This window comes from Rhinolophus ferrumequinum, chromosome 4 (assembly GCF_004115265.2).
Source record: "Rhinolophus ferrumequinum isolate MPI-CBG mRhiFer1 chromosome 4, mRhiFer1_v1.p, whole genome shotgun sequence".
NCBI classification, from domain to species: domain Eukaryota; kingdom Metazoa; phylum Chordata; class Mammalia; order Chiroptera; family Rhinolophidae; genus Rhinolophus; species Rhinolophus ferrumequinum.
In genome coordinates this window covers 45588446-45601886 of record NC_046287.1, presented here as the reverse complement: position 1 = coordinate 45601886, position 13441 = coordinate 45588446, and the positions used below count along the sequence as shown (strand labels likewise).

At 34.9% G+C, this 13441-nt stretch overlaps 1 protein-coding gene across 1 annotated transcript in view; it reads right to left on the bottom strand.

Annotated features, from left to right (window-relative positions):
* Nucleotides 1–13441, bottom strand: part of PCCA (propionyl-CoA carboxylase subunit alpha) — a 341190-nt gene that overhangs the window by 156182 nt on the left and 171567 nt on the right. Inside the window, exons 18-20 of the mRNA XM_033104125.1 lie at nucleotides 13205–13273; nucleotides 11550–11625; nucleotides 152–262 (exon numbers count right to left, since the gene is read on the bottom strand). Coding sequence (XP_032960016.1) covers nucleotides 152–262; nucleotides 11550–11625; nucleotides 13205–13273 — 256 coding nt within the window. The remainder of the gene's footprint in view (nucleotides 1–151; nucleotides 263–11549; nucleotides 11626–13204; nucleotides 13274–13441) is intronic.

Genomic DNA, 13441 nt, shown 5'->3' with positions numbered 1-13441 from the left:
ATGTCAGTAGTCTAGGATACTGTAAGTACGTTGATAAATCATGTTTAATATAGACCAAAGGTCTTAACTTTAAAACAGAAAAAAGTATACATTACAATAAAGTATAAAAATAATAACTTTAATACACTGAAATACTTCAATACATACAAACCTTTAAAGCCATCAGGATATACATCAGAAAGAAATTTAGTGTTGATGTCTCCTTTTATAAAGCGTGAGTTGATTATCACCTCTCGAAGTAACGCAATATTATGTGTAACACCTAGAAATAAAATGATATCAGATTGAGTTGGAGAACATTGTCAGTTAAAAGTCTAATTCTTATTATCATGAGAAATTTATCATCGGTGTCCTATGACCTAGCAAAAACAAATGCAAGGTTATTCATCTCCTTCACTTCAAGTAACACAAAATGTATCCGAACTTGAGGTAGCAATAAAACTCTAAATGCAAACGTAAGAAGCTGGTGTTTGCTGAGTCAATCCAATGAGGAAATAAATGTCTTTTCAATAAATGCTTGGACAACTAGATATCCATTTGGGGAATAAAGAAAATGAAACTCACCCCTAACTCACACCATACACAGACACAGACTCCTTTTCCATGGTACCTCATAGCTAGACATGACAAACTAATTCCTAGACAGGGACTGTAAGTTAAAGTGATGTATCCAACTCCAGCCTCACTTACTTGAAAAAAAGAATTGCTTGCTTGCACTTCCTTTCCTTCTCTCTTCCTATGAGCTTCCTGATATGCAGGAACTCAGATTTGGCAATGCAGATGAAGTGAGCAAGCAAGATGATGTGCACACAGGGCTGGACAGTTGTGTGTGTATCTCCTGGAAGGACCACAGGACACTAAGCTACCCAATCAGCATGAACTAGCCAGAATTAAATACATTTCTTATTTATACCACTGTATTTAAGAATCTTGATTATAGCAGGTTACCCTGTATGCTAATGCATACCTACAGGAAAGAAGGGTATATCTCTACAATATGACTTCTTATTTCTAAGCCAACCAATGTTGACAACCTAATGTATCCTTCTAGGCATTTTTCTATGCATCTCTTTACAACAGACCATACGAGCAACCACATGAAAAATTCTGAGCATCTCTGTTCTGACTCAGAAGATATTATGTGCCTAAAATTTTATAAAATTCAACTGTCAATCTACATTTCTCTAAGAAACTTTCTCTAAGAAAGTTCCAAATTTCAAATATTAATGTTATTCCTTAAGCTACACAAATATGCCATGGAAGAAGTTATCACATACAGGCAATGATCTAATAAATCCCTTTTATAGCACAACCCGGGGGAAATGCAGTCATCCCGACCTTGCTCTGTGGGTAATGACTTAGTCCATATTCAATAATGAATGTTGGTAGGGGCTCTTTAATTATGTATATTTCTATGGGGAAAGTATCGGAAGGTATAAGAAACTTCCGATGAAACCAATATCCCTAACGAATCATTGCAAAACTGTGACATTTGCCTGTATTATAGGTGACACTTGGATAGACAAAAATGAAAAGCAATCGGAGGCGATGTGCTAGAATGCGTAGAAAGATAAAATGGGGAGTCAAGAATTTAAAGTAAAGATTCCTTGAAAGAGGTCAGGCTAAAAAGGGAAATGAATCCCTTTGTCATAGGTTTTACAAACAGACAAAACTAAAGCACTTCTGAGGAAGAAAGGGTGATGGCTTGGAGAGAGATTGATATGGATAGGAAAGGACAGATGTGGTGTTCCAGGAAAAGGAAAAATATTTGTGACTTACACAAATTCTCCGGGCTGGGAAAGAGAATAAAGAATGATGAAGAAGGATACAAAGATGGGTAATATTAGGGAGAAACTTAAAGTACGTAAGAATTGTCAGTGTTGTAAAAAGCAAATGGATGCTCACCAGGTATTTCTGTGAAGAGGCTGAAAGGACACCATGGGCAAAGTGTATGGGCAAAGAGGAGAACAGGGCACCTGAAAACTCAAACGGGGCATTCAGGGTCTGAGAGCCATGCAAAGATTGTACTTTACCTTGGGAGTAACCAGAATGGTTGAAACAGGATAAGTATGACTAGATTATGTGCATTCCAGGAATCAACAAGCTGCTCCAGGAAAAAGCATTGGGGAGGGGTAAGAGTGAAGATGGGAAAAACCATTAGCTGACGACTGCAGGAGACGTAAAAAAATGGCAAGGCCTCAGACCACAGCTAGGGTGCGGACAATGCAGAAGGAGAGGTAGCTGGACTTGAAAGAGATTTAGGAAGCAGACAGGGCTTGGTGGTTTGGTGGGTGCCAAGAATGTGGGAGTGGAGTCAAGCACAACACCCAAACTTCTGGCTCTGCAACAAGACAGGGGATGCCATTTACAGAAAAGGAACAGGTTAAGAGGCAAAGTTTTGGGCAAATTAAATTTGAGATGCCTATGAAATAAGACTGATGATATCCAAATGATCAGAGTTCAGAAGAGCAGGCATATTAGAATGCACATCCATCAGAACAAAGAAGTCACGGAGGTAGACAACAATGCGAATGTATTCAAAACAGAGTGGGGAACAGAAATGCAAAACAAAACCAGCGGTATGTAAATTATATGTGCATAATTTACAGGAAAGGATGAAAGTTAAGAGATCAAGGTGCAGCTGTAATTTTATTTCCAAAAAAGGTTTTCTTATGTACAAATTAATAATTCAGAATGTTTTGATTTATATGCTTTTTTACATGAATAGTAAATAACTTAGAAAGGCAATCTAACTCCCAGGATTTTTTAGCCTTTCCTCCTCCAGTTAAATAAAGATAATATTATTCCCTTTACATACTTCATATTTCATATTTAATCTTATTGGCTTTCGTGTTACAGCCTAGTGCTGGTATAAATTTTCTTGCTCTCTGTGTGGCCAATAGCAAAAGAGTTGGCATCAGCACTGTTGTCCGTAAAATACAACACAGCTTTCAGATCTAGTTAATGATAACTTGAACAAAACTAAGATTATTTTATGATTCCCAGTGATCAATTTGTGACTGGTGACATCCAAATAACTAAAATGTATTTGCTATGTTTCAGGATAAATGATATGCTATATTTTTATTCCATATTGAAAGCTGAAAAAGAGGTACTGATTTTAGAAAATGTAATGCAAAAAAATTAAATGCAAATATTAGTTTACATTTTGAATATCAAAGAACACAACCACACAAGCACACAAATGAAGCATGAACTTTTAAAAATCTTTCTACTTGAATAGTAAATAGAAAGTGAAAATATACACTTTTATCGAGATAAGTGGTGCTTCAGGAATAAAATTAACACACAGTCATTTTCTTTTTAATGCTCTCTGAATCAAATATTACATATTACTCTACAAAACCAAATCATTGTTTTTCTTTCCTAAGGACTGTAAGGTAAAACAATGACTAATGGCGGACAATCAAAATCGAGGTGCCTCAACTGCTCCAAAATCTACTGTATATTAATTAATTTTAAAGCCAAACTGGAATAATGGAAAAAATATTTCATACCTAAAAGCTCAAAAGATCAGATAAATGGGAAAATTCACTGAACTGTTCAAAGATATCCTACATATTTGAAAGTCACCATTTTGTACTTAGTTTACTTTCTTTCCATGTCCCAGGAAAGACAATGCTGTTTAAACTGATCCTTGTTCAAACAATAAATGGATAGAAGAGGTACTCTCTGAGACTTAATTTATAACTTTAATGATATTATTAATCACATACTCATAAAAATTATGACTCTGAGTTTTAGACTGGGACTTGAGTCTGACCCCTGCCAAAGTTCACAAGGTCCCATCTGCATGGGAAATCATGACCAGCCCACAGAACACAGGGCCCCTAGGAGCAGCTTTCTCCTGACTACCTGCTGCTTCCAAAACACTGGCCAGACATTAGCTCTACACACCGCCAGGATCAAACAGAGGCCAGAAGCCACTACTTATTTCATGGGGACACAGAAATTAACTTGAACCAAATTACATTTTTCCTCTAAAGATTCTTTATCGTAACAAAAGCTCACTATCAGCTTAGGAAGAAAATATCATATTTGAACAACTAAAGCAGTTATCAAACTAGACAATAAATTGTCCTTCCTCTTCTGTCCTTCATAAAATGTTTTTAAACTCCTGTATCCTTTAGAATTAGTCGGATGGATGATATATAAATACAAACTGCAAATGCATCTCTGTTTTTATTCCTTAAATGTTAGCTTTGGGGAAGGAGAGTTGTATGCGCCTCTTTACCTACTTATAAAACTTTTTATTTTGGAATTATTACAGAAAATTCACAAAAAATACTACTTACAAAGAATTACTGTGTATCCTTCACCCAGATTCTCCAAATGTTAACATCTTACCACACTTATTTGTTTTATCATTCCTTATTCTCTCTCTCTGCCCCCCACCTTCCCTCCACACTCACATACACACACACACACACACACACACAGAGAGAGATATTTTTTCTTGAACATTTGAAGGTAAGTACAGACAAGATAGATTTAACCTCTAAAGACCTCAGTGTACATTTCCTAAAACCAAGACGTCTCTTACATAATTAAAGTACAATGACCAAATGTGAAAAATTAACATTGATAGCTATATCATTGTCTAATCTATGGACCTTATTCAAATTTCACCAATTGTCCCATTTATGACTTTTACTACAAAAGAAAAACAATTTTTTTCTTGTCCAGAAACTAATCCAGGATGACACACTGCATTTAGTTGTTATGTGTCCTTAGTTTCCTTTGATCCAGATAAAGGATCCACTTTTCTTTGTGCTTCTTGACCTTGACACTTTTGAAGAGTACAAGCCATTTATTTTGTACACTGTCTTTCATTTGGTTTGTCTGATGTTTTCCTGTGATTATAGTCAGGTTATACATTTTTGGCAAGAATGTCACAGAAATGATGTGCTCTTTTCAGTGCATCAGATCAAGAGGCACATGATGTTGATCTGTCCCATTACCAGTGATGTTAATTTGGGTCATTTGGGTAAGTTGCTAGGTTTCTCAATTTTAAAGGTACTATTTTCCCATTATAATTAATTATCTCCTAGGGCTATCTAATGAAACTTTGCAAATACATGTTTCCCATCATATTTTCACCCATCAATTTTAGCATCCATCCATCACTGATGATTCTTACCTAAACAATTTGGTGTTTGATAAGTGCCGATTTTTGTACACTTACAAAGTGTACAAATCAAAAACTACGATGAATGTTTAAACTTTAGAAATTTATTGCAATAAAAGACCTTGCCCTTAATCCCCCTCAAAACACTCCTCCTCACTTCAGAAACACTCATCCCATCATTCCTGCCACTTTCTGAGCAGTTCCGGAAGTCCTCTTTCATGAGTGTCTTTACTTTATCCATCCTCCATAATAACAATACTCTGCGTCACACATCACTTCTGGTACAGCAACTTCTGTCATATAAAAACATTACACTGTGTCCTCATTCACCTTATTCACCAGAGCTGGCACTATGAGACTTCTGGCTCTTTCCCAAAGTCAAAACAACCATGGAAGGAAAACGTTTTGAGTAGATTCAGGACATTGAGACAGCCACGAAAGCACAACTAAAGATACTCATGAAAGAGGATTTCCACAACTTCAGAAAGCAGCAAGAATAATGGGATAAGTGTGTTCAAAGCGAGGGGAAGTATTTTGAGGAGGATTAATGGCAATGTGTCTTTTACTGTAATAAAGTTTTTTTCTTTTTAATTTAAACATTCACCGTATTTTTAGATCACACCTCATATTAGTTCAAAATGTACTGTAAGGAAGAGCTTTGCCTGCTCCCTCAATTATCTTTCTTATCTATTTATACCTGTATGAATTCATGGACCCTTATCTTATTCCAAAGATTTTAATCCATTGCTATCATTACTTTTTGTTGCTGAAGTTTTCCCAGATCGGCCATTGGGAGCCCCTTAAAAACGGCTCCTAGGTCTTTTTGACATACTGTCATCCTTTGAGCACTCGATCACTCACTTAAATACAAGATATTTCAGGCTCATCTTACAGTCTTCCTGAAATTGGCCATGCTATCAAAGAATACCGATTCCATATATGAGAGAACGGTATTTAGAAAACAAGATCTGTGTGCTTGGTGTGCTCATTGCTATATGTGTCAATGCTTCTGTGGCAGGGCTGGTGGTTCTCAATCCAGGGTGACATATGGCAATGTCTGGAAATATGTGATTGTCACAACTGAGAAGATGCTACTGTCATTTAGTGGGTAGAGGCCAAAGATATTGATAAACATTCTACAATGCACAGGACAGCCTCCCCATAATAAAGAATTACCTATCTCAAGATGTTAACAGTACTAAGGTTGAGAAACCCTGAGCTAGAGGATGTGTATATATGTTCAAACACCCATGCGCACAATAAAATATGTTTACATATTTATTTTTCCTTTCTTTCTTTTTTTCTTTCTTTCTTTTTTTTTTTTTGCACTTAACACATCTGATTGACAGTAGCAGGAGGCTTTTGATGCCGACATCCAGGTGCCCAAGACTTTTTTTTTTTAATTAAATTTATTGGGGTGACAATGGTTAGTAAAGTTACATAGGTTTCAAGTGTACAATTGACCTCAAAGGCAAGGGAAGTAAAAGCTAAAATAAATTAATGGGACTATATCAAACTAAAAAGCTTTTGTACAGCAAAAGAAACCATCAAGAAAACAAAGGCAACCAACCGAATGGGAGGAGATATTTGCAAACAACTCCAATATGGGGGCAATATCCAAAATATATAAAGAAATCATATAACTCAGCAACAAAATTATATTTATTTTTCAATGTATGTTAAAAACCATGAGTTCACACTGATACCTCCAATTTCAGTTCAACACCATAGGGTTTGTTCTACCTTTATCCATTCCCATATCTGTAACTCCTTTCTCTGACAGTGAGAAACCTGACTCTTGTTATCCACGATATGTGTATTTATTTCTCAATCCTAGAATGTACATAAACTGGTTTCAGAACCACTAACACATGAACTAGGAAAAACAAACCTACTAACTAGAACTTAATATTGGTTTACATATATTTTACCTTTAGGCTGAGGGTATCTTGTCAAAATACTGTTAAAAGTTATTTAGGTTAGCTTTTTCCTTTCACTTTCATAATATAATAATGATTATATTATTCTCACAATCCTGCCCATTTTTTTCTGTTTGTATTCCATTTTGAGTTTTTTCCTCAGAACATTAATGATTTTATTTACTTATTTTGAAATATTCATATGGATCTAAAAGTCAGAATTATACAATGTATAATCAAAGAAGTCTCTCCCCTTCACGACACGTACTTTGTTTCCCATCCCACAATCATTTCCACCAGATCCCCCTTCCACCTCCTGTTGGTAGGCCATCTTTTTAGTTCTGGTCTTGTGCATGCATGTGTTTTCCCACAAATGAGCACATACATATATATACTCATATTCTTATTTCCCCTAGTTGTCCACCAATATCTATTCTCCCTTTCCTTAATAACAGAAATGCTGCTTTTTAGCTTAGTATGGCCACCTTGATATCATCTTCCTAGCAGCTAGTTATGGCCATATGACTGACTAAACACCAATAGGATAGGAGCAGAAATAAAGGGTGTTTTCTAGGTTGTGCCCTGAAAAAAAAAAAAAGAACGTAAACTCCCCAGCCGCTGCCACCTTCCTGCTGACGCCTGATGATGGACATGAAAGCCACCACTTTGGACCCCAAAATCTAAGCCTAACCATCAGCTTAGCGTCACCCTATAGCCCAACAACCTTCTTTTTGTACTACTAAATGGGAGAGATAGTAAACTGTATCTTTTATAGGTCACTGTATTTTTTATTCTCTTTGTTCTATCTAGCTCCTTATACTATAGGCTAAACTATGAAGGTCCTCAGGTGGGGAGAGAACGGCAAGTACCAGCAAATGCAAACAACAGTCATACTAGTAGGAAAACAGAAGGCAAGAGAGAAAGTGGTATGCGTGAGACTAGAGTCCACAGGAAGACACTAAAGGGTTTTAGGCAGAGAAGAGGTAACTAGGTTATACTTTTAAAAGTTTATTCTGTCTATACTAAAGAATGGATTGGTGCCAGTAAAGGGTATTTCTAGAGAAGCCATTCGGGCAGCTATGCACAAGTCCGCAATACAGACAGTGGTAGCATAGGACAGCAGGGCTACAGAAAAGTAAATAGAATTAGAAGTTATGTTGATGAAATGTACAGACCCAGCCCCCTCATAATACCTTTGAGACTACGTTTCTGAACCTAAGTGCTCACCTTCCTACAGGGTATTTCAGGGACTCTGCATTCATTCAGTTCAGGGACTCCGGCCATCCCTCGTCCTCAGAACCTCAGCTGACCCAAAACCAAACCTCCACAAAACACCTCTTCCCTCTTTTCCAAGCCATGCCACATCTTCTGAGATTGTCGCTCTGTCATCAGTCAAGTCTACTGTAGGTTCATTATCTTCATAGAACATTCCATCCACCTCCTTGCCTCACACTGAAAAGCTCAATACACAAGGACCTCACTTCTCCAGCAAACCTCACATACCTCACCGAGATCCACTGCCACTTCCAGAACATTACCTCTTCTAATCCTTGGAGAAACTTATTTTTTTAAGGTTTATTTTATCTGGTCATAAAATCATCTCCAATTCCCTGTCATCTATCTACATTCTTGCCACAACCCAATATTCACTACAGAATTTGTTCCCTGGCTCATGACCTTCCTTCTGATCCTAACACAAGTCACCCTGTGTGGGTGATCCATGTAACATCCTCACCACTCAATTCTTAGGATCTCATTTCAAATAATTTAATCTTCCTCTTTAGCCATCTAGAGCCACAGTCACACCCAAAAATTATCTAATGTTCAGTAACTGCACAACATTCAAAATCACCAATTCAAACTAAACTGCTTTCCAACTGTAACTCCCATATTTCTAGCTCATTTCCCAAGTGCCTTCCTCAGACCAATACTAAAACTCCAATCTAGAATGTGATACATTCTATAAGAAAACTGCCCTGGACTCTTCTAAAACATTAATAATACGAAATACAAAGAGGGCCAGATGATTAAGAGACATAACCAAAAATAACGTGTAAACTCTGTCTGGACCATGGATGGGGTAAAAAAAGAATTTAAAAAGACACTTTGGGGGACAGATAGGGAAACCTGAATATGGACAGTATATTAGATGATATTATGAGATTCCTGTTAATTTTTTGTGTGTGAAAATGGCATTGTGGTTTTGTAAAAAGATGATCTTACACTTAAGATGCATGCTGAAGTATTTAGAAGTGATGTGTCATAATATCTACAACTTTCTTTCAAACAGTTCAGAAAAAAACAGAAGAGGGAAGGGAGAGAGGAAGGGAAGGAGGAAGAGAAGAGTGAGGAGGAAGAAGGAGATGGCAGAGAATGGAGAGAGAAAGGGAATAAAGCTAACGTAGAAAACCTTAACAATCTAGGTGAATAGTGTCTAGATGTGCAATGTACAAAGTCATTCAACTTTTCTCTAGGTTTGAAAATGCTTAAAATAAAAAGTCTGAGGGCAATGTATCAAGAAAAAAACCCTCTGATAAATCTTTTGAGCCAAAATAATATATTCCTATACATATATAATATGTGTATATATATGTATATATGTTTCAATCTGATGTGTATACAACCACATCTTTCTCTGTGCTCATCCAAATAAAACTACAAATATTGTAGGATGGGAAGGGAGTTTAATATGAGATTGTGCCACACATTACTCTCAAATTGCTTTTCTACTTGAACAACACACATCAACATGCCTTCAAGTCACAGCTGTATAGTTTTTATAGTGACGACGCACAGTCATTTCTTCAATCATTCACCCATGTGGTGGACACTAGTTGATCAAAATTTTGGCTACGACAAACAATGTTGTTGTAAATGTTCTTGTCAACATCTCGCAATTCAGTCCTTTAAGTCTGTAAAATAGATTTCCTGAAAACTGAACAGCTGGGTCAAAGGGTATATACTTTTATTTCAACATCTAATGCCGGGTCGTTTTCCCAAAAGACAACAATATAGCGAGTCACACTCCAAAGATGCCTGAGTGTGCTCATCCCTTTTATTTCACCACAGTAGTCACCAGTCTTTTAAAAAATGTTGCCACTCTGGGGTGTTGTTTGAAGGAAGCACAAAGTGAGGTACTCTCAACAGTGTTACCTATGAGTCCTAAATCAGTACTCACATTACTTTCAAAGGGCCAAAAGGGAGAGATAATAAAAGAAAGATACCTTCTCCACGTTTGAATTCCCACTACACTTTTTCACTCCACTATAAAGGCACCTACCAATGAATATTATACTTTTTTTATATATTTTCCATACCAAGCTTACTAGAAACTCCTTGAAATAGGAATAGTTATCACTCAATCATTCATTAGTTCATTCAACAAATATTAACCACTTGCCATGTGTCAGGCCCTGCTAATACATAAATAAACAAGATAAACACCATCACTGCCATGATGTACCTAAAATTCTTATGAGATAATCCAACATTTAGCAATTAATTACACAGCTAATTCTTTAATTACAGTTATAGTAAATGCTTAGGAGAAGCAGCGAACAGGGTGTAATGAAAACATATAATGCAGCACACAGTTTGGGAATGATCTAAAATGGGTTTCAATATTGTTTATATATGGTCTGGTCTTTCCCATATCATTCATTCATAATTCAAAGTGACCTTATATTTTACACTTTTAATTTGATATTAAAGTCCATTATTCTGAAGCTGATGATAATTTATGTTGGGCTAAAGTAAAATGATCTTTTCATTATAAACGGAAAGTTTCTAAAAACATTTAGAATTTACTTCTTAAAAGAAGTATAACTTTGTTTTAATTATTTAAATATAATGGCTGATCCTATCACTACATACTCTAAAATCTTGTAGAATCACATTGTGTTAGGCATTAGAACTATCCTGTATGTACATGAGGTAACAAAATTGCATTTGCTAGGAAATCTTCCACAATTTGCTCTAATTCACACAAGCAAAGAGCTATTCCTCTACCCTCAAGTCAGTTAAATGAAGGCCACTATATTTAATATCTCCATACATTTTCAAGTTTCATACTTCAAAAATACAAAGACAATAATATAGCAAATTTGCTCTCAAACTGCACTGGCCAATGGTTCTTTATTCTGAAGACTTTCGCTATTATTATTCTGAAGTCTTCAGAATAAAGAACCATGTTGCATATAATACATAGCTATGAAATACTAAATGCTCATCTAGGAAATGTCATATATCATAAGTTTAATTAAAAACTGAATGTAAGATATAGATGTAAAGTACAGGACTGCAAAACAAAATGAAATGCATATTCTTTATTAGTATGTCATTTAATTAATTCAAGTTTTTCTTATTCCTTTTAAACACACAGGAAGCAAATGTTATCCAATTTGCTAACTAGTAAATCTTCAAGCTGTTTTCTAGCACTGGATGCCATGTATGATAACAGGACCTCAAATATTTGTTTTTACCTCGAATAACATAATTATCCAGTGCATCTTCCATTCTTTTCAGTGCTTCAGTTCTATCAGAACCATATGTGATGAGCTAAAAGCAAACAAACAAAAAAAGATTTATATAGATAGTTTACAGATCAATCTTTCTACCAAACAATTCATACTAGTAAAAATTAAAATATTTCATAACAGATTTCCCAGAAAATCTCTTGAAATTTCACAGTGGTTCGATTTTTTAATATAAAGTATGTCAATTAAGATTTTTCTAAGAAAACGAATATTAGAATCAAGCTATTTCAGACTTTTCCCCTGTATTTCACTCTCATAGTAAAGAGCTATTTAAGATTTTTTAAAATGTAACAAAAACAAGCATAAAAACATTTAAAAAGAAAGATATCAAAATGTGAACCATCTGGGCTACTGAAAGATTAGGCAAGATTTGTCTCACTCCCTATTTTTCTGTAGTTTCCAAGTTTGACACCCTAAATAGCTAATGTTTACAAATAACACAGCACAGAAGCAAAGAGTTCTTATATTAGAAAAGAGAAAGGTCTTACTGTTCTATATGATTTTGTGCCTATTTATATGTATCCTATACAAATTAAGCAGTAAAATAAGACCCCAACTATTCATGAAAGATTCTTTTGGTAATTCTTCTGGTCAGTTTGTAGTTTGCAATTATTTTAGTACATCTTATTAGTTCTTCAATATCAAGCCAGTTTGGGAATTAATTTGCAGGCCATTTTTCTGTACAGAAATGTATTTATCTAAAAATAAAATCGTATCTATTAAAAGCAATCTATAATATTTCTATGTATTTTTTAAACTAGTGCTTCTTTAACAAGCAAAATACTTAAAGTTCATTTTAAAAATATGAGTGTAAAAATAAGTTAAAAAAAAAAAAAAGAAAAAGAAAAATGGGTTTTTTTATACTGAAACTACCCAAAAAAGTATACTTTGGGAAAACCCATGTTGAGAAAAGGATTTTTAGTCAAGAAGCCATTGTTCAATACAGGTCTAAACCTTCAAAAAAAAAAAGGTCTTTTCTAAATAAAACCTAGTTTTAACTACTGCAGTCAGAATTATACATTTTATAAGATCTTAAAACTCTAAAGATTTTAAAAGATCTAAAGATTTACGAAGAGTTGTTAATTTATTCTGGAAAGTCAAATTTCAAAAAGATAGGTGGGTAAAAACACATAAAATTTAATTATGTCAATTCTACATAAGTAATTAGTGATTTGTAAAATTTGAAAAGGTAAAAACTACTCTAATAAACACAGCCTATCACCAAAACTCTTTAATATCACCTGCCATTCATTACTTTTATCCCAGGCCATTTTCAGGAATAGCCAAAAGAACAACTTAACTCTTTCTCACAGCAATGAGCTGGATTGGTGTCATTGTTTAGATAAGGTTGTTATTGGGTAGGGAGGTGTGGTAGTTTGATTTGACTATTGGGGAGGAGAGAGTTGCAAACTAACATGATGTTGAAATTTCTCTCTTAAAAGAAAGAAAATCTGCTCTTTTCCTTTTCCATCGGTACATATTAATTAGAATACATGATACAGATAAAGGACCAATTTCAGACTTTTTAATTAAATACGTCCATTGCCTTTTCAGAAAAAAAAAAAAAAACCTGAAAGAAATCATTAAGAAATCAAACTAACTTTTGAAATCATTGGATCATAATAAATGCTAATATCACTTCCTGGTTGGATGCCGCTGTCAACCCGGACCTAGAAGAAAGAACAAAAAAATGAAATTAACTTCATATTGTGCAGATATTTTTCTAACAACAAATTTAATTTCCATGGAACAGATGGATAATTTCAATCTCAAACAATATTTCAGCTTCTGGAAAACAGAAAAACAATCTAAAAATATATAGAGACCAAATTATCTTG